Raw genomic sequence first — 21,523 nt, forward strand, 5'->3', positions numbered from 1 at the left:
TGAGAGCATATAACCCGTAACTGCCACCTTCCATGTTGTGACCATGTTGCCAGCAAGGATGGAGTGTCCTCTCCATGTGATGTGGCTGCAATAGCCTAGGCAGTTGATGTGGAGGCCCTGCTTTGCCCATGTGTCAGCATCCCTGCTCTTGACTTCACTGGTTTGGACCAAAGGAAGGATGGGAATTGATACATTTGGAACCACCTGTGCTGCAGGAGTTGCCAGTGCAGAGGAGATCTTCTATCTGCCTGCCTTTCGGGGCTCCACTCCTAGATAGGTTACCCGCCACAGCTGAAGGGCCCGATCTGTCCTGTGAGGATGTCATTGGCAAAAACACTGAGTGAATTTGCTCATCCGCCTTTTGATGGCATTTTCTCCATCAAGGGTTCCATTACCCTCCCCAGGTACTCATCTGCCCAAAGCCGTTGGCGCTTCCTGAGGTTTCTGGGGTAATTAACTGGTACCCAGCATTCAGCGTTCACCAGTACAGGTTGTACTGCTTATGGTCATAGAAGTAGCAGGTTTTCAATTCTGACCTGGGTAAGGAATGTCAGAAGTTATCCCCTCAGGGGCATGTTTATCTTGGGCTAATAATGTCAAAACCGCCTAGTAACTAGAGTTGATCAGGAATCTTACATTAGAATGATTTTCCAATGGAATATGTTCCCTCTTTTTCTCCCAAATTACCCAGGGGGAAACTTCAGTTTTCTTGGGTAATTTCAGCTCTCCATCAGGAAAATCTAAATGAAGGCTCCCTGGCTGCCTGCCTGGAAGGCTTTAATCAGTTTCAGTTTCTGCCTGTAGGCAAAGAGCCTTCCAGGTGGCAAGACAGAAAGCCAATAGCTTCTGGTTTGGCTCTCCCCAAACAGAATTTTCTGGAAATCCCTTCTCATGAAAAATCTGATAGTTTTGACTTTTGTCTCTTTTTGGGATGAAAAATTTGTCAGATGAAATCTGTCACAGGATTAGGATTTCCATTTTCCAGCCAACTCTGCTAGTAACAAGGTTATTATTTATAAAAGGGAGCCCCTCTCTTCCTGCCCTTTCTGTTTTGTCATTCCGAGCTGCTCAGTACAAATCTGAAGGCTGCCATGTATAACAGACACCTGGGTGGATATGGAACATGTTTGTAACATTCCATATGAAGTGCAGAACATTCTAAACCTTTTCAGAATATAAACAGGACACAGCTGCTAATGCTTGAGTGCTTCAACTAGATCATAGTTGATTTGATCTGGATTTAATGGCTGGATTAAAGAACTAATCATTGGTGGCTGTCTAATTAATCTAGTTTCCAGTTAATGTTGTTCTATTATAGAAAAACCCTCAGCTTTCACTTGAAGGGATTATTGGTGCTTAACAAATAGTGCTTTCTAGGGTGACACTTCAAATGTATTGGTACAAAAATGCAGGGAAATCATAGTCAATGCAACCATCAAGTTAACTTCTCAAGCACCACTATAGTTTACCTACTGTGGGCTAGAATATACAATGAGGCAACACAAACTTTACTAAACCTGACTGCTTTGTCATGTACATCAATTGGACTATATGGTTGATAGCTTTCCTCTTGGTGTCTTATGGGCATGCAATGAACTTATTGCCTTGTGCTTTTTTTTGTACCCCTTTCCTTCCTTTTCCCATCTTATGCTCTGACCCACCACTGTGTTCTGTGTACATGTGGTAGGTGGTTAATGAATGAATTCCTTCCAAATCCTCCTTCCTAGGGCAGAAGATGCAACAAATTACAGCAAAGTGTCTGGAAATTTTGTAACATGAGTTTAATGTATATCTTATGGTAGTTGTACTAATGATGTGTAGCGTTTCCAATGGTGAACTGTCTGTGAAGCTAAAGCAGAACAGGGTTTGTGCAACTGAGGACTTTCCATAGGTTACGGTTGGCTGTCTATTATAGAGGATCATGACTTATAGCAAAGCATTCTGGGACCATCCTAACTTACTGGGACAATAGTATTCATAGGTTCCAGAAACCTATCTTGTAAATCTATAGTACACCCAATGTAACCACTAATTGAAGAGCCAATTTGCTTTTCTCCCACACCCCCCAACTGCCAGGGCTTGTATGTCACATTACCATGGGCAGAGTAATCATTGTTCATGGTCACCAAAATGAAAGCAAAACCACAAAGCAAAAATTGGAAACCAAAGCAAATGGGACCCAGTCAGCATTTAAAGAATTACACGTCTGTCTAAAAATGTTTTCTCTGGATGATTTGTGGAAAGATTTGAATAATCAGCTGTTCTGTGCACTTGATAATCTCATTCTTGCTGTTTCATGATGTATGCCATTTTCCCAGATTTTTTGTGCCCCTTACAGCAGGGGTTCATAGAATCATAGAATATCAGGATTGGAAGGGACCTCAGGAGGTCATCCAGTCCAACCCCCTTCTCAAAGCAGGACCCATCCCCAATTTTTGCCCCAGATCCCTAAATGGCCCCCTCAAGGATTGAACTCACAACCCTGGGTTTAGCAGGCCAATCTCAAACCACTGAGCTATCCCTCTCCCTGAAAACCTTTTTCTTTCTGAGGCCCCCCCCCAACATGCTATAAAAACTCCATGGCCTACTTTTGCCACAATAATGGGGTTTCTGCATATAAAAGCCAGGGCCAGCATTAGGGGGTAGCAAGCAGGCAACTTGCCTGGGGGTCCTTATGCCACAGGAGCCTTCACAAAGCTACATTGCTCAGGCTTCGGCTTCAGCCTTGGGTGGAAGGGCACAGGGCCCGGGCTTCAACCCCATGCAGCAGGGCTCTTTGGCTTTCTGCCCTTGGCCCCAGTGAAGCTAATGCTGGCCCTGCTAGGCGGCTCCCCTGAAATCTGCTTGCAACCCCCAGGGGGTCTCAGACCCCTGGTTGAGAACCACTGCCTTGCAGCAATAAGGAGGAAAGAAACATCTTAAAGTGACTGCTGAACCACAAGGTTTGGTAGGAGTCTAGAGCAGATGTAGACCTGAAACGACCTTAAATACTATTTTTAATGTAGCTAGACTGTGTCCCCTTTAAGTAACATGTCAACAAAATATGTGCAAACTGAAGCTACAAATGCACCCTAATACAAAAGCTAAAAGTCCGTTCCTCCTGTCACCTTGAACACAGGAAGGTGCTGTCTGCTATGCAGTGTTTATAATGCCTGCAACTCCTTACTCAGGAAGTGGTCCTTGGGACTTGTCAGGTAAAGACTATTCTAGTTATTTGATTCTGATACTAATAAGCTTCTGCAGACTCTTAAGAATTCTCTTCCCTCTTGGCATGGGAACTCCTAATATTATTTAGTGTCATAAGTGCAGGTGGAACTTCATGGGATAAACTGACAGTTGTAAACACAGAGCTGCAATCATTTGAATTGTCATAGTGTGCCACTTAAATGGGCAGGATTTTAGAACCCTTATGGTATGGTGACAACTGTTAATTGTTTGGTGGCTATACTAGCAACTTAATTCAGAGGAAACTACATAAGCTTGTATTTTTATTTTAGACAACAGTTACAGCATTCTGCAAACCGGCTCGCCAAGGAGACAAACGAGTACCTAAAGGAGCTGGGATCTCTGCCACTTCCCTTATCTGCTTCTGAACAGGTATGTGGGGGTGAAGCTTTAGTGGAAAGGAAGAAAAATTATCCTAATATTTTGTTAAGAAAGAAACACTCTAACTTGGGTCATTACAGGATAAGTATGAACTAGCAAATCTAGGTTACCTGATAGGGTGGCTTCTGTCTAAAGAGCAGAACTGTAGGGATGCTTTAAAATGGCGAGTGTAGACAGGGTGTACTCAGTGCCCCATCTTGCTTGTGTCTGTAGAATACAAAGTTTGACTTTCAGCATGCCTGGATTTCTATGCTGAGACTTTATCCCAAAAGAGATTGGAACACAGCCTGGATCTATGATCATTCTGTCACAGTGATGGTGACAGGCTTCTTGGTATAGTGTAAACTAAGAAGTCTTCTTGTAAAGAAGAGGGTTTTTAATCCATTGGCATCCTGATCAGCAGCTGTCTCGTGTTTACCATGGGTGAATGATCCTGGAACCTCTGATTTCTAATTCTGCTTCTGCCATTGAATTAGACCTTGCCCACAATGGACGTTAATGCATAGGAAGCCAGGGTGTGACTCTACAGTGCACCAGCTTGCTGCACACTTGTATCCTGTGTGGACACTGCTGCAGGGCAGTAGGAGTTCCACAATGCACTCATAGTGTACCACCACTTCAAAGAGCAGTATGTCAGAGGGCATCCATAGATTAAATCCGACAATGGAAATTAGACCAAAGTATTACAGCCCACAGCTAGGTTCCCTGTAAGCTGCGTGGCCACGCAACAGGCTGTTTAGGGCCACACGGGTCCCCTGGCCCAGCCCCTCTGGAACTGCAGGGGAGAGGAGCCCCTCCCCGGTCCCAGGCCTGCTCTGTTGTGGTCAGGGAAAGGAGCCCCTCCCCTGACTTGGACCCGCTCAGCCCTGCCGGAGCTGTCGTAACCAGGGAAAGGCGCCCCTCCCCCTGAACCCAGATGGAGAGAGAGTTGGGGGAGTCCTCTCTCCCTGACAGAGCCCTCATACCCCCCCCACACCCAACCCTCTACCCTAGCCCTGAGCCCCCTCCCACACCCCAAACTCCTCATCCCCCGGCCACACCGCAGAGCCACACCCCCAGTCCTGAGCCCCTCATCCCCAGCCCCACCCCAGATCCTGCACCCTCAGCCAGAACCCATACCCCAACCCTCTGCCCCAGCCCTGAGCCTCCTTCCACACTCCAAACCCCTCGGCCGCACTCCGCCACATGAATTTTGTTATGTGCACCAATATGGAGGTGGTGTGTGACACATCACCTCCATATTGGTGCACATAACAAAATTCATTTTGCACATGGGTGGGAAAAATTAGAGGATACACTGATCCACAGGCGACTAGATTTCTGTGCCAGAGGCAGAACATAAGAGGGACTGAGGTGTACCAGTGCCCAGGGTCTCAAGTACGTTTTGGGGAATCTCTTCTTCACCCCTGCAGGTGGCCAGTTGAACCCTGAAGCATGAGCTTTTAGGAACATAAGACATAAACTAGAAGTGAGCTCTTGGGCTGTTGAGCCCTCCCCCCCTTCCCTCCCCCCCCCAGCATAACAAGCAACCCCATCATACAGTTGCACTCATAAACTTGTCCATCTCTCCGACAACTCCTGTGAATGTCCGTGACTGTCAACAAGAGACACCACTATAGCAAAACTGACTCCCTGGTCACACTGGAACAGATCCAACCAGGCAATGATTGCAGGTGCTTGTCTTGCTAGATGAGGCTTTAGCTTACATGCTTCTGTGGGTGGGGCAAGATTGTCATTTGTTACCAGTGACTCTTCGTGATGAGTTTGCAAAGGAGATTTGAGTTCTGAGATGAAGGCTGGGAAGAGTTTGGCAAGGATGGCTAACCCACCAAAAGGAAGAGACTTGGGGGTTAATGTGGGATTGGAACAAAAAAGGTAATTACTTCAGACTGAAGAACTGGTGATAAAGATTCTGTCTAGGCTGCTCTCTCAGCCTACCTACGCTCAGAAGAAAAAAAGCCCTAAAACCTTGCTGCAGGAAAGTAGCTTCAGGGTTCATGGACATAGTTTCAAAGATATCTTCTATGCATCCTCAACCTTCTGTCACAGTAGTCAGAGTAGCAGCCGTGTTAGTCTGTATTTGCAAAAAGAAAAGGAGTACTTGGGGCACCTTAGAGACTAACAAATTTATTTGAGCATAAGCTTTCGTGAGCTACAGCTCACTTCATCGGATGCATCAAATGTAGCTCACGAAAGCTTATGCTCAAATAAATTTGTTAGTCTCTAAGGTGCCACAAGTACTCCTTTTCTTTTTGCACAGTAGTGGAGTGCCCCAGACTAGATCTTTCTTGCCAACAGGAAGGTTGGGAGGTTTATGTGGAATGCCCTTGGAAAAGCTGTATGGTTCCAAATGAGAATTTATTCTGTTTTTTCAGAACTTGTAAGTACCTACTGTGCTCCTCCGTACATGGAGGGCTCAGCTGTTCATCAGAAAGGCTTGTAATCTGAGAAGACAACAACTTAAACTTTTGCATCACTGAAGTGTGTTTTCAAAAAAAAAAAAAAAAAAAAAAAAGCCATGTGCAATGTCTGACTATATGAATGGACATTTAGGTCTGTACTGTGTTCCTGAGGGTTAATTTTGTATTGCAAGAAATGTAGTGTTAATTCTACTTTCACAAGAGTGTTATGTTTCTAAGAATATATTAAGCATATGAGGCGGCTTAGGAAAATGTGTATTTAATTATGAATGTGGGCACTGAGGAATTCTGCTTCCTAATGCAGCTAACTGCACAAATCGATGTTGTATCCTACAGGCTGTATAAGGAGAGTAGACTGAGAACCCTCCTCGCTTCCTGAGTGCAGTAGAACAGAGATGTTTCTCAAAAACAGAGGCACTAGTCCTCTGCAGAACAACCAGGGCTTGATAACTCACTTGTAAAATAATAGCTCTGAGTTTAATGATTCCGAAGTGTAAATGACCCAGTTAGAGAAATGAGCAGGCAGCCTTTGGCTATGTGTTTAAAATACAAAAATGAATTTCCAGATTGTGCCTCTCCCTAGAGAATGTCTGCTGACCCCACATTTCTCCCTCTCCCATACAGGAGGTATTATTAGAACTGGGATTTTTTCAAAGTCTGTCATGTGGAACATATCTTAAGAGACTCCCTTCCCTTGCATACCACAGTACAGACCACTTCTTCCTCCCATTGAGCAAGCTAACATCCCAGTGGTAAATACAGCAATTGTGTACATGGTTTTCCTCACACTTCCCATGTAATGCATCTTTTGCTGTCCTGTTGTAGTTTAGTAGATGGAAAAATGAAAGAGGAACCAGTACTGTGTGACCAGCCAACTCTCTGCAGGCCATCAGAAAGTGCTCTGCACACTGCTAGTTTGGTAAACCCTGCATGGAAACTTCCCCTAGCTATCTGGATCCTGCAAGCTGTAGAAAGCCATGGGTGCTGGTATTGTAGCAGGCTGACATACCCAGAGGAAACAGAAGACCCGTTCCCGCTCCAGATTTCTCTAGCTTCTTACAAGAAACTTGCAAATTAAATGCCAAATTAAATGTAAATTAAATTACATTAAAAATTAAATGTAAAAACCGCCAAATTAAATGTAAAAATGTAATAAGAAAGCCAAAAAGGAATTTGAAGAACAGCTAGCCAAAAACTCAAAAGGTAATAACAAAATGTTTAAGTACATCAGAAGCAGAAAGCCTGCTAAACAACCAGTGGGGCCCCTGTACGATCAAGATGCAAAAGGAGCACTTAAAGACAATAAAGTAATCACAGAGAAACTAAATGAATTCTTTGCTTCAGTCTTCACGGCTGAGGATGTTAGGGAGATTCCCAAACCTGAGCCAGCTTTTGTAGGTAACAAATCTGAGGAATTGTCACAGATTGAAATGTCACTAGAGGAGGTTTTGGAATTAATTGAGAATTTAACAGTAGCAAGTCACCGGGACCAGATGGCATTCACCCAAGAGTTCTGAAAGAACTCAAATGTGAAATTGTGGAACTATTAACTATGGTTTGTAACCTGTCCTTTAAATCAGCTACTGTACCCAGTGACTGGAAGGTAGCTAATGTAATGCCAATATTTAAGAAGAGCTTTAGAGGTGATCGTAGCAATTACAGATCGGTAAGTCTAATGTCAGTACCGGGCAAATTACTTGGAACAATGGTAAAGAATAAAATTGTCAGACACATAGAACATAATTGTTGTGTAAAAGTCAGCATCGTTTCTGTAAAGGGAGATCATGTCTTATTAATCTATTAGAGTTCTTTGAGGGGGGTCAACAAACATGTGCACAAAGGGGATCCAGTGGACATAGTGTACTTAGATTTCCAGAAAGCCTTTGACAAGGTCCCTCACCAAAGGCTCTTATGTAAATGAAGTTGTCATGGGATAAGAGGGAAGATCTTTTCATGGATTGAGAACTAGTTAAAAGACTGGGAACAAAAGGTAGGAATAAATGGTAAATTTTCAGAATGGAGAGGGGTAACTAGAGGTGTTCCCCAAGGGTCAGTCCTAGGACCAATCCTATTCAACTTATCCATAAATGATCTGGAGAAAGGGGTAAACAGTGAAGTGGCAAACTTTGCAGATGATACTAAACTGCTCAAGATAGTTAAGACCAAAGCAGACTGTGAAGAACTTCAAAAAGATCACATAAAACTAAGTAAAAAGAAAAGGGGGACTTATGGCACCTTAGAGACTACCAAATTTGAGCATAAGCTTTCATGAGCTACAGCTCACTTCATCAGATGCATTCAGTGGAAAATACAGTGGGGAGATTTATATACACGGAGAACGTGAAACAATGGGTGTTACCATACACACTGTAAGGAGAGTGATCACTTAAGATGAGCTATTACCAGCAGGAGAGGGGGGAGGGAAGAAAACCTTTTGTTGTGATAATCAAGGTGGGACATTTCCAGCAGTTGACAAGAATGTCTGAGGAACAGTGGGGAGGGGGGAGAAATAACATGGGGAAATAGTTTTACTTTGTGTAATGACCCATCCATTCCCAGTCTCTATTCAGCCTAAGTTAATTGTATCCAGTTTGCAAATTAATTCCAATTCAGCAGTCTCTCGTTGGAGTCTGTTTTTGAAGCTTTTTTGTTGAAGGATAGCCACTCTTAGGTCTGTGATAGAGTGACCAAGAGATTGAATGTTCTCCAACTGGTTTTTTGAAATGTTATAATTCTTGACTTCGATTTGTGCCATTCATTCTCTTTTACGTAGAGACTGTCCAGTTTTGACCAATGTACTGGCAGAGGGGCATGCTGGCACATGATGGCATATCTCACAGGTAGATGCGCAGTGTGAACGATGCCTCCTGATAGTGTGTCTGTTTGTGATTATGCTCTATGTTTGTGCCCCTGAATAGATATTGTGACAGAGTTGGCAATGGGGCTTTTTTGCAAGGATAGCTCTGGGTTTAGTGGTTCTGTTGTGTGGCGTGTGGTTGCTGGTGAGTATTTGCTTCAGGTTGGGGGGCTGTCTGTAAGCAAGGACTGGCCTGTCTCCCAAGATCTGAGAGTGATGGGTCATCCTTCAGGATAGGTTGTAGATGCTTGATGATGTGTTGGAGAGGTTTTAGTTGGGGGCTGAAGGTGATGGCTAGTGGCGTTCTGTTATTTTCTTTGTTGGGCCTGTCCTGTAGTAGGTGACTTCTGGGTACTCTTCTGGCTCTGTCAATCTGTTTCTTCACTTCAGCAGGTGGGTATTGTAGTTGTAGGAATGCATGATAGAGATCTTGTAGGTGTTTGTCTCTGTCTGAGGGGTTGCAGCAAATGCGGTTATATCGTAGAGCTTGGCTGTAGACAATGGATCATGTGGTGTGATCTGGGTGAAAGCTGGAGGCACGTAGGTAGGAATAGCGGTCAATAGGTCTCCGATATAGGATGGTGTTTATGTGACCATCGCTTATTAGCACCGTAGTGTCCAGGAAGTGGATCTCTTGTGTGGACTGGTCCAGGCTGAGGTTGATGGTGGGATGGAAATTGTTGAAATCATGGTGGAATTCCTCAAGGGCTGCTTTTCCATGGGTCCAGGTGATGAATGTAGCGCTACTGCTGGTAATAGCTCATCTTAAGTGATCACTCTCCTTACAGTGTGTATGGTGACACCCATTGTTTCATGTTCTCTGTGTATATAAATCTCCCCACTGTATTTTCCACTGAATGCATCCGATGAAGTGAGCTGTAGCTCATGAAAGCTTATGCTCAAATAAATTCGTTAGTTTCTAAGATGCTACAAGTACTCCTTTTCTTTTTGCGAATACAGACTAACGCGGCTGCTACTCTGAAACAAAATTAAGTGATTGGGCAACAAAATGGCAAATGAAATTTAATGTGGATAAATGTAAAGTAATGCACATTGGAAAAAAAAAAATAACCCCAACTATACATACAATATTATGGGGGCTCATTTAGCTACAATTGATCAGGAGAAACATCTTGAAGTCATCGTGGATAGTTCTCTGAAGACATCCATGCAGTGTGCGGCGGCAGTCAAAAAAGCAAATGGGATGTTAGGAATCTTTAAAAAAGGTATAGAGAATAAGATGGAGAATATCTTATTGCCCTTATGTAAATCCATGGTACAGCCATGATACTGCATACAGATGTGGTCCCCTCATCTCAAAAAAGATATACGGGCATTAGAAAAGGTTCAGAAAAGGTCAACTAAAATGATTAGGGGTTTGGAACGGGTCCCATATGAGGAGAGATTAAAGAGGCTAAGACTTTTCAGCTTGGAAAAGAGGAGACTAAGGGGGGATATGATAGAGGTATACAAAATGAGTGGTGTGGAGAAGGTGAATAAGGAAGAGTTATTCACTTGTTCCCATAATATAAGAACTAGGAGCCACCAAATGAAATTAATGGGCAGCAGGTTTAAAACAAAGAAAAGGAAGTTCTTCTTCACTCAGTGCACAGTCAACCTGTGGAACTCCTTGCCTGAGGAGGTTGTGAAGGCTAGGACTATAACAGGGTTTAAAAAAGAGCTGGATAAATTCATGGAGGTTAAGTCCATTAATGGCTATTAGCCAGGATGGGTAATGAATGGTGTCCCTAGCTTCTGTTTGTCAGAGGGTGGAGATGGATGGCAGGAGAGAGATCACTTGATCATTACCTGTTAGGTTCACTCCCTCTGGGGCACCTGGCATTGGCCACTGTCGGTAGACAGGATACTGGGCTGGATGGACCTTTGGTCTGACTAAGTAAAGCCATTCTTATGTTGCAGAGCTGCTTGGAGAAGGGGCTCAGTATTGCTATATAGTGGCTGTGCCCTTTGCCCACTCTCCCCTGGCCTTATGGCAGTGCTATAGCATCAAAATACAATTGGGCTGTGTATTCAGAACTGTTACTTAGCTTCTAAATGGCTTTTCAGATACTGTTTGCTGTAAGGGATAGCTGACTGTGGTGAAGAAGCTAAATTATAGGCAATGCAAAATTGTACCAAAATGCTGCATATTGGACCATTTGTTGGCCAACATAAAGTCTCTTTATAATTCTAATATGCATTTGAATCCCCTTGTCTTTCCGGGGGAAGGTAGTGGGAAGCTGTAGTCATCTTATGAGGTTCCCTGCCCAAAGGTTATGAGTCTCTAACACACAACAAAAGGTAACACATCTTCATAGAAACTAAGAAGACAGGCCTGGAATAAACAAAATATAAACCTTAAATAGGTAAGCCCCAAGCTCTCTCCTGCTAAATTCAGTGATAAAGGATGCCATTTTGAGCCTTGACTGCAGGGGTGATGCTCATGTGCTGAGGCATATCCATGGGAAGAGTGCTCAGTGAAGGAAAATCTTGTCTTCAAAATGCCGTCGCGGGATGATCTGCAGTGGATATGGGGCAGCAGATGCTGCCTCAACCTGATCCTATGTTTAAAGACTTAAATACCAGTTGTAAGTAAGCCTGAAAATCCATGCTTTGTATAGCCATTCAACATATGCAATTCAGCTTCCCTCTAGTGGACAAGAAGTCCTTGGCAAGTTATGCTGCCATATGAATAGGGCCCTACCAAATTCACAGCCATGAAAAACGCGTAACAGCCTGTGAAATCTGGTCTCCCACCATTAAATCTGGTCTCTTGTGTGCTTTTACCCATACCATACAGATTTCATGGTGGATACCAGCGTTTCTCAAATTGGGGATCCTGATCCAAAAGGGAGTTGCGAGGGGATTGCAAGTTATTTTAGAGGGATGCAGTATTGCCTCCCTTATTTCTGCGCCTTCGGAGCTGGGTGGCTGGAGAGTGGCAGATGCTGGCCGGGCATTCAACTCTGAAGGCAGCACCGTGCCAGCAGCGGCACAGAAGTCAGGGAGCAGTACTACAACCCCTGCCCCCCCATAACCTTGTGACTTCCTCCCCACAACTTTTTTATGGGTCAGGATCCTTAAAATAACGACACTGTGAAATTTCAGATTTAAATAGCTGTAATCATGAAATTTACAATTTTTAAAATCCTGTGGCCGTGAAATTGACCGAAATGGACTCTGAATTTGGTAGGGCCCTACATATGGAGTAATAGTTGCAATGTATGAATATCTCTTGCTGGAAGTGCCAATAATTACTTTGCAGCAACCCAGCCAAGAGTTCATGAAAGCCTGAATCAGTATGGCAAGATTCTTCCCAGAAGAAAGGGCTGCAACTTTTAACTGTCTGAACAGGCTTCATTGGATTATGCTACTGAATCAAATGCCTTATCATAAAACTGTTTGAAAAATTATTCATATTTGCTTAATGGGAATGTTGAAATGTGGATAAGAGCTGACTGAAGGATCATAAACTGGGTCATAAATAGTACTGTCTCAAGTTGTAGGAAATCTGTACAATGGGTACCACACAAATCTGCCCTGATCTTAGTTAACATCCTTAATGAGCTGGAAGAGGGGCATGCATGGCACATTTAATGAAAATAGTACATGATACAAAAAAAGGGAAGAGTTCAACCCTAATGAGAACAGAAATCAACCAAACTAAACAAATATGAGAAATATGGAAAAAGTAAAATGAGACTGGCCTTGGAGGGAAATGTAGCTAATAAATCTGGAGAAAAACAAGCTGAAACACAGACAAGGAAAGCAGTAATCCCACGAGATTAAGGGATAATAGACAGCAAACTAGATGCAATCTTGTATTGTGGGTGATGCAGCACGCTAGGGACTTGTCGACATTATGGATGCAACAGCAGCACAGCTATGGTGCTGAAGTGTGGACACTTCCTACAGCGATGGAAGGGGTTTTCCATCACTGTATTAAATCCACCTCCCCAAACAGTGATAGCTAAATCAATGGAAGCATTCTTCCATCAACCTAGCCACATCTACAGCAGGGGTTAAGTCAGTGTAGCTATGGCGCTTAATGATGTGAAATTTTCACACTCCTGAGTGATGTATGAAGTAGCTATTTTGACCTAAATTTTAGGTAGACCAGGCCCAGGGCTGCATACAGAGGCAGTTTATGGAACAGGAAGGTCAGTCCCCATGTACAGCTCTGTTGTAACCACATAGGGAACACACTATTCCATATTAAAAGAAATATTGACAAAGTAGAGGGAACGTGAAGAAAGTTGCTGACCATTCCAGTTTTTGTAGGATTCACTTACCAGGAAAAGATGGGGTTAAATTCTTCTAATTTGACTAAATGAGTTACTGAGGGATCTGCAGGGGACTTAGGCCTTCAGGTATCTGAAGCTTGTTAACCTAAGGAGACGGGCTGATTATTTAGTGAAGTATATGTGGTATGACTAGGAATAATGGGTTGCAATGTACTAGATTCTGGAAGTGTCTCCAGAAAAGTCTCCTCGCTCTCTAAATTTAAAGCTAGACTAGAGCAAATTAGAGAACTCCATGGTAGGGAATGATCTGTCATTGGCAGGGGCTAGACTGGGTAATCTGTCTGAACACTGGAGATAGGGGCCTCCTGAGGTTCCGTGCTTTGTGGATTGTCTCATCAGTACATATTTGAATAACTAGTTATCTTATTTCAATTCTTTAGCGCCAACAGAAATTGCAGAAGGAGCGTTTAATGAATGACTTCTCTGCAGCATTAAATAACTTCCAAGCAGTGCAGAGAAGAGTGTCTGAGAAGGAGAAGGAGACTGTAGCCAGGGCACGGGCTGGCTCTCGTCTCTCGGTAAGTATTTTAAGAGGAGTTGTATAGTGAGCTCAGCGAGCTCTGATGTCTTTATTACAAAGGCACCTTTCACTCAAATTTTTGGACTTCTGACAAACCATTGATAAACGAAAATGTGTATGTTTGTATTTTGTGGGAGGTGGGCACCAAACTACTGAGATCTGTCAGCTCGTATGTATGCGTGGCTGCAGACATCATAACTGTCAGTCTGCACTGTCACTGAGCAGTGTCTGTGTACTAGCTCTTTGTATTCTGAAGCATAGAAGGCCAAAAGTCTCTAGTGCCTTGCCTGCTTGCAATAGTGGAGGAGGAGGAAAGTCAGGTATGTGCAGATATATGTGGAGAGGGGAACCAAAGCACAGCTGGTAGGCCTGCAATAAGACTGTCAGCACTGGCCTATAGCTCTCCAAAAAGATCTCTTAAATTTTGTCCATCCTTGAGCTGCCTCTTGGCAGACACGCTCTCCATATCTCTTTTCCCCTTCCCTTGAGCCCCCTTTGTCCAACTGCTTCCTCAGTGCAGTTTCCAATTTTCTTCCTCTCCATGGTTGGTTAAATCCTGTTCTGGTGATATTGTCTCTGTCTCTTGTAAGTCCCTGTGATTACTAAAAGCATTCCTAATAAAATGGACAACCAAATCATTTTTTTTCAATCCCTCTTGCCGACTTCCTCCCCTGCTTTGTCTAATCCCCTTGGAATATTGATTTGTAATTCTGGCCCCTTGCTGAAGTTTGTCGTAATCCGTTATTTATGGGCTGATGGCTCTAGAAGTAAATGCACCAATACACTTCTTGTATGTGGATAAAGGAATTGACAAACGATTACAAAGGACTTAAGCAGACTTTTTAGGGGGGCTCTTTCAGTTGCATCTGACTTGCAGTGCCCCTGTAGCTTATGTCTAAAAACCAAAGTAATGCAAGTATCTTAAAGGTACTCACACTAGTATGTTACAACTCTTCAGCTCCACATAGTAAGAGTCCTACCTTGCTGTGGTTGGCTGTGTCCATGATGCCTGCAGTTTGTGACAGTAATGAGCCATTCCTCTCTTCCAGACTGATGAGAGATTCAAAGAGGAGCAGCTGGTCTCGTTTGATAGGTAACAACTACCCTTTGCACTCCTGGGGTGCATTTTATCACTTCCCTCTGTGTGTAATTAACAATATAAGAAACTGCATTAATGCAGCATTATCACTGAACTCGGTGCATAGAGTCAAGGAAACCCAATTCCTACATCACATAAAACATTTCCGTATGTAGTTTTATTGTGGTGGTACACAGCTTCCAAACATTTAACTATTTCAAAACTAGGCTACTTCACATGTTGGCTGTTGGCTCTTCCAGAGATAATTAGCATCTCTTAATGTATTTTGGCACTCTGAAGTCTTGAAACTTATTAGCTAGTGAAAACTGCTGGAGGGTTGTGCACTAACTCGGACATGGAATCTTGGTACAGCTTTCCAAAGTATTCACCCTTGAGTGGAGAAGCAGGAGGACACCTCTCCTCATCCTAAATGTGTGAAAACAGAGTGTTGTACTGTTGCACTTGCTGGTTTGTCCATAATAGTGCCTAGCCTGCACAATGCTATTACTAATGCTGTCTCTCCAGGATGCAGGTAATTTTGGGGGTGGGGACAATTGGCTTGCTTTAACATCTCTGTTGGTGTTTGTTTTCATTTGCAGTTGTTCTTGATAGGGTAGTGGACTAAAATACCAAGGGCTTTATTTTAACCTCCAATGCCATGCATCCAGTAGGTATCCTTCAGCGCAGACCCATGCGTGACATTCTCTGCCTAGTACTCAAAATAACATGCTTGCAGGTTGCCTTCCATAAAGACTTCCATCTGTGCCTTTTGTTCTTTGGGTGCCTGCTAAACAATACACAGCCCCAAGCACATTCGGAAATTCACAGTTTCCCAGTATATAGCCGTAAGGAATACTTGCATCTTAGAACAAAGCTTCCTACACAGACCAACTTTGTTTCTTTACTGAGATTTTGAAGTATTCTCATGCAAAACCCAATCTTCATCCTTTCCGTAACCTGTCATCACTAGTCCAGTTTGTCTCTAAGTACAAGTATAATACCAGAATCTATCTACCTGTACTAAAGGTGTAAATCCACTCCTGATTTGGTTTTTGTCCCTGGAGGAAGCTTTCTATAACTCCATTGGCATTGTGACATGAATGGGGAGTGGAAGTATCTGCTGTTCTGGAGGAACAGGCTCTTAGTCTGTGTTCTTTCTGCAGTAATGAAGACTGGAATCAAATGCAGTCTCAAGAAGATGATGTAGCAATAACTGAACAGGACCTTGAACTCATTAAAGAGAGGGAAACGGCAATCAGGCAGTTGGAGGTGAGCTCTAGAGCCTATCATTCGCAGCCCCGTTAGCAAAGGAACCTAAGTAAAAGGGCCAGGTAATGTGCTCTAGGCTCATCTGTTTGTGGGGAGGGATCAAGAGAGCTGGGAGTTCGGCAGGCTCAGAGCTCCTTCTAGAGATGCTGCTGCTTAGGTGAGTGACCTAGGGGAGAGGGATAGCTCAGTGGTTTGAGCATTGGCCTGCTAAACCCAGGGTTGTGAGTTCAATCCTTGAGGGGGCCATTTAGGGATCTGGACCAAAAATTGGGGATTGGTCCTGCTTTGAGCAGGGGGTTGGACTAGATGATCCCCTGAGGTCCCTTCCAACCCTGATATTCTATGACCCTCCTTCTAGCTGAAGAGGGCTGTATGCAGGTCCCTCCAGCACCCGTCATGCTCCAAAGCTGAGAATTTTTTTTATAGAGGGTGTTTAGTCTGTTAAGCCTTGGGCGGTATTCCTGAGATGGACCTTTAAGCAAAGAAGAAACTAGCTTTGGAAAAATATAATCTATACCTGTTGTAACTTGTCAAACTTATTGACTGAACTGTTGTCTTCAGGCAGACATTTTGGATGTCAATCAGATATTTAAGGATTTAGCTATGATGATTCACGATCAAGGAGACATGATTGGTAAGTACACTTGGCCAACAGATGCCCTGAAATATAATTCCTTTTTTATCTAGCTTTATTCTACACTTATTCCACACTTTAAATTCAATGTATGTGGAAAAACTGAGAGTGGCTGATTTAAACCATTGCTGCTATTCTATATAAATGCCATATGGTAGCATATTCTGTTAATCTTTAATTCTGCAGTTCTGAATTGTCTTCTAATATAACTTGAGTTCTCTCCCCTTACATTTATGTAGATAGCATAGAAGCAAATGTGGAAAGTTCAGAAGTGCATGTGGAAAGAGCCAGTGAACAGTTACAGAGAGCTGCTTATTATCAGGTAAACTCTTTTGTGTGCTTTGCACTAGCATACATATTGACCTGTGCTATCACCATATTGCACGGAACTAGGCAAACATACCCACTCCTGCAACCAGTAAAGGAAGTTCTCACACAACTAGCAGGGGCTGAGGTGGAACTATCTCTTCCAATGAACTCCATCTCCAGGAAAAGATGCAGCCACATGTACTACTTGGCTTATTAATAAGATACTAGAAATTAACTTTTGGGTTCTCTTTGGGACCCCTCTACTCAGCCTGCTCAGTCATGCAGGGGATGTAAGGTGGGGTGCATAGACCTGGAGAATAGCTGAAGGTAGTTGCTGGGTTTTGTTTTCAATACTGCATTTTTATCTTTTAATGTGTGTTTTTATTTAATGGAGAATATTCCTTAGCAAAGGCAGGTTATTGTGTTAGTGGAAACATTACAAGTTTGATCTTCAGACTGATACAGTAAATCTGAGAGTTTACCAGCCCAGGCAAAAATTTACTACCCAATACTTAACATAGATACGAACACACACAACCCTGTTCACAAAAAACTTAACAGATGATCTCTCTCCCACCTACCCCTTGACTTAGTGTCCCGCCACATGCCTTGACTTGCATCATCTTGCCATTTTGCGCTCAGATCCCCCCAGCCTACTTGGTCGCCACCCACTCATCCATTCTTCCTCTTGCACCCAATAGTCATCAGTTCTTTTTCCTGACCTACCAAATCTCTCTCAGCAGCTTTTCAAAGCCCATCTTTCAAGTTCTTTTCCTGACCTACCAAATCTCTCTCAGCAGCTTTTCAAAGCCCATCTTTTCGATTAGATCTCTAGTGTTGGCTTGATGCCATGCACCTCTCCTCCAGCCTGCCGCACTTGCAGTTCAAGAGCCTGTGGCAGGACTACGGTTTTGCTTCAGCTGCTCCCTTGTGTAGAGAGGACTACGGCTAAGGAACTGGGCATGCTTGGGCCAGGGGAGGAGAGCTATGGAGACGGGTAAGAGGAGGCTACAGTGCAGTAGAGCAGCAGTGGTCTGGTCCTGGCTTCAGCTGTGAGGAAGGAAAAGGGCCAGTGCTACTGGTGGTAGCTGTTCCTCTATTTGTTCTCGGCCTGAACTAAGGTATTGGAGCTCCCACTCCAACAGAACAGCAGCTGCTCTCGCCATCCAGCAGCTTGCGATATCATTGTGCCCTGGGACTTCTTCACAATTTCACCAACACCAGGGCTAGACTCTCCAACATAAGAGTTTAGAGTCTGCATGCATTGTAGGCGTTGGTCATGCTTACCTAGACACAGTGGGGAGTTTCCCAAGGCAAATGAGACTCTACAAGGCTGCTGTGGGTAAACTGTAAAACAGCTGCATGTCCGTGGTCATGACTGGGTATATTACAAGCCTCCAGATCAGGATGAGGATAGAGTACAACGCAGAGAGCAGAGGCCATTACTTCAAAGAGCAGAAATTGTGGATGATGAATTCACCCACATATCATTTGCATAGTTCCAAGAACCTTCTTATAACAGCCATTTCAGGCACACAAGGGGAGGCGCAATACACAGGTAAATTGGTTAGTCTTTGATCATGCCTTATTGATGCCCTCAAAGAATCCTAACAGCTGGGAGAGGTATGACTTCTGTAGAAATCATGCTGGTGTATTCTATCATAGCATGGTCAGCTAGGCATTTTAAAACACAAGCTCACTCGCTCTCCGCTATTGTTTCAGCCAGCTTCAAGTACGGCTCACTCTTTTTTGCCGGCAGCAGGAGTTGAGTCCACCGTGTTCTGACTGCATTACCTCCTAGTTCTTTATGCTGTTAGCAGTGAGAATTTTTGGTTTGAGCACATTATCCTACTCTGATTTAAACAAAGTGTAATCTGTTCTCTGGGAACTTTTTCCATTCTCCTCCTGAGTCGGGATACATGTGCTGTGCTTCAACTTTCCATGCTGTCTCCTGTCCAGAACTCTGTAATTAGCCAAACTCATTGAGTCTTCTGTCATCTGCTGTTTTAGTGTCAATATTTTTTGTTCTATTTCTTTCATTAGAAGAAATCTCGTAAGAAGATCTGCATCCTGATTCTTGGCCTTGCTGTGGCTTCTGTAATCTTAGGACTCGTTATCTGGCAGGCAACAAAATGAAGTCCTCATAAGGAGTCTAATTTCATTGCAGAGTTTTCCCCTGGGAAAACAGGCTGACTAGTCTTGGAAATGAATTGACCACCTTGAGAGAGCACAAACCAGAATATCCTCTAGTAATAGATTTAGAAACTAACATGCAGATAACTAGTACTTGGAATTACTGAACAATGGAGACAGTATTTATCAGTTTATGTACAAATTCTATTGCTTTATGTAACTAAACTATTTTGTATTTTTTTGCTTTCTGTATTGTATAATGATTACTCCCTGTCCCAACTGTATCTTGAAGAATGTGATTAGTAATTGGAGATGTCTTGTTTTGGACAAGTGGCACTACAATTCTTCTAACATGTTTATATGTATAGTTATACTTTGTAGGAGTGATGCAAATAGGAATTACTTCCAAAGAGTGCACAATGCTGATTCTCACTTTATCTTGACTCACCAGTTCCCAAAATTTCTAATATCTGCCCCATGGTTTGATTAGTCTCCAGGTGGCCATAGCTCTTAACTCTTCTAAAGAAACTTTACCATTACATCTTTGAATGGTAAGGATTAAAATGTATGAGTGCGGAAGTTGGAACCACTAGTGGGCTCAGTGACTGATCAGTTTAGTCTATAGATAATTGTAACTGTTTTTATTAATGTTTGGTGGTGGGTTTTTTCACTTCACTGTTTGTGGTGACAATGCAGCATTTAACATAACATTCTCTAACAATATATTCTTCCCCCGTGAGACTATAGCTGGTGGCTTACTGTTATCAAACACTTAAATCTTCCCACTCGGCACCCCCACCACTTGTGTAGAATTAAAAAATTGCTATTGAAATGCCCTGTGGCATAGGCAACCGTAAAATCTGTAACTACCCATTTAGTTTTTAGCTAGTTAATGTGACAACTTCACATTTTTAATGGTGGTGAGAGAGCCATTCAAGGTTGGAAACTGAGCCCAAGGGTTTATTGAACTTTCTTTCTTTCTTTCTTTCTTTCTTTCTAGTTTGCATTAGGCCAAACTGAATTGTTTAGAAATGACCCTTGAAAAGCTCTATTACTAGTTAGCAGTGTGGAACTGGTACTAGAACAGGTGGTATGCATTTTGTGAACAAATACCAGTCATGAACATCTAATACTCTTAATCTTCTGTTCGTAAGGGATAAAAAATGTGGTTTAGTAACTCAATAGTAGTTTTAGAATGGCAGAGGGTATTGCTTGACTAAGTCTTTCTATGGAAGAGATCTCTGGTTCTACTTAGTGTTCTGTAATAGGGCTGGATAGCACTTACCTGCTACCCCCATTCCTCAATGTGGTTCTGAACTGAAATGCACTGATGGAAAAATAAGATTTTAGCAAAAGTTCATCATTGTGTGGTTAACTGCAACATACTGGCCCATTTTGTATTTAATCTTTATTCCATGTCTGTCTGTTAAAATACTAAACTAAATGTGAAAACTGCAGAGGGAATGTGTTGTCATAATTGCACAATTTTTTGCACTATTGCACCATCATTCCATTCAATAACTGTCAATAAACATTTTAAAAAGTCTTTGATCAATCGTCTTTCTCATACAATTTGAAGTAGACAAACTCCTTGTGCTGGAGAAAATGATACTTATTCACAAAGCTTCAAAACATATTTCTTGAAGCTGACCTCTCTAGGTAGGGTAGAAGGCTGTCTTCATTCCAACCACTCTAGCTCGTGGCATTTCCACTGTTCATTTCTGTAGTGCTAGACCTTTAATGTAGTTAAAGGTAATCTAAAGTGAGCAATAACTCACATTTACGTGGAGGTGTACAAGATTTCCATGCTGAAACTCTGTTGGTCACACTTCAGTTAAAAGTAAACTGAACTTTGGCCTCTCACTGAACAATTAGATAATAGTCCTGCCATGAGTGCATGGGTCTGGACTAGATGACCTCTCAAGGTCCCTTCCAGTTCTATGATTCTGTGATTGTATCGTGTACATTGAAAGATCCACCTAGTATCACTGTCTTCTAAATGCTCTTGGGAGAGCTCATCCCACCTGTCTGACTTAAGGGGCAAGAGACATCAGTGCATGCTGCTCCTTACATCATCAGGTATTGCTAGTAAACAATCCAAGACTTTGCCTCCTCCATGGACAGTCTGTGCAGCATTGATGATTGGGAAGTGACTCTTCAGTGTGGTGGGCCCATGTATGAAAACAAACCGCCGCTTTTCAAAGCGGCCTCTGTATGTTTCCACATTGGGAGATATGCCATGGTTGCTGCAGTTTCAGAATAGTCTAGAAAGCTGTAGCCTTTGCTACTACTTAAGTGTTCTGTATCCAAGCTTCCTTTTTCTGTGGGTGGTTGCGGATGATGTAACCAGAGTCTGGTGCTTGGCAGCCTTCTGCCTGTTGGTTTTAACTCAC

The 21,523-nt window shown here is 43.0% G+C and overlaps 1 protein-coding gene across 1 annotated transcript in view; it reads left to right on the forward strand.

Moving 5' to 3' along the window:
* Window positions 1-20,676, forward strand: part of STX12 (syntaxin 12) — a 35,419-nt gene extending 14,743 nt beyond the window's left edge. Inside the window, exons 3-9 of the mRNA XM_038377363.2 lie at window positions 3,498-3,597; window positions 13,568-13,705; window positions 14,757-14,800; window positions 15,949-16,054; window positions 16,616-16,688; window positions 16,928-17,010; window positions 19,041-20,676. Of these exons, the coding sequence (XP_038233291.1) occupies window positions 3,498-3,597; window positions 13,568-13,705; window positions 14,757-14,800; window positions 15,949-16,054; window positions 16,616-16,688; window positions 16,928-17,010; window positions 19,041-19,133 (637 nt within the window). The 3' untranslated portion in view covers window positions 19,134-20,676. The remainder of the gene's footprint in view (window positions 1-3,497; window positions 3,598-13,567; window positions 13,706-14,756; window positions 14,801-15,948; window positions 16,055-16,615; window positions 16,689-16,927; window positions 17,011-19,040) is intronic.
* The last annotated feature ends 847 nt before the right edge of the window (window positions 20,677-21,523 follow it).

Source organism: Dermochelys coriacea, chromosome 19 (genome assembly GCF_009764565.3).
Source record: "Dermochelys coriacea isolate rDerCor1 chromosome 19, rDerCor1.pri.v4, whole genome shotgun sequence".
NCBI lineage: Eukaryota > Metazoa > Chordata > Testudines > Dermochelyidae > Dermochelys > Dermochelys coriacea.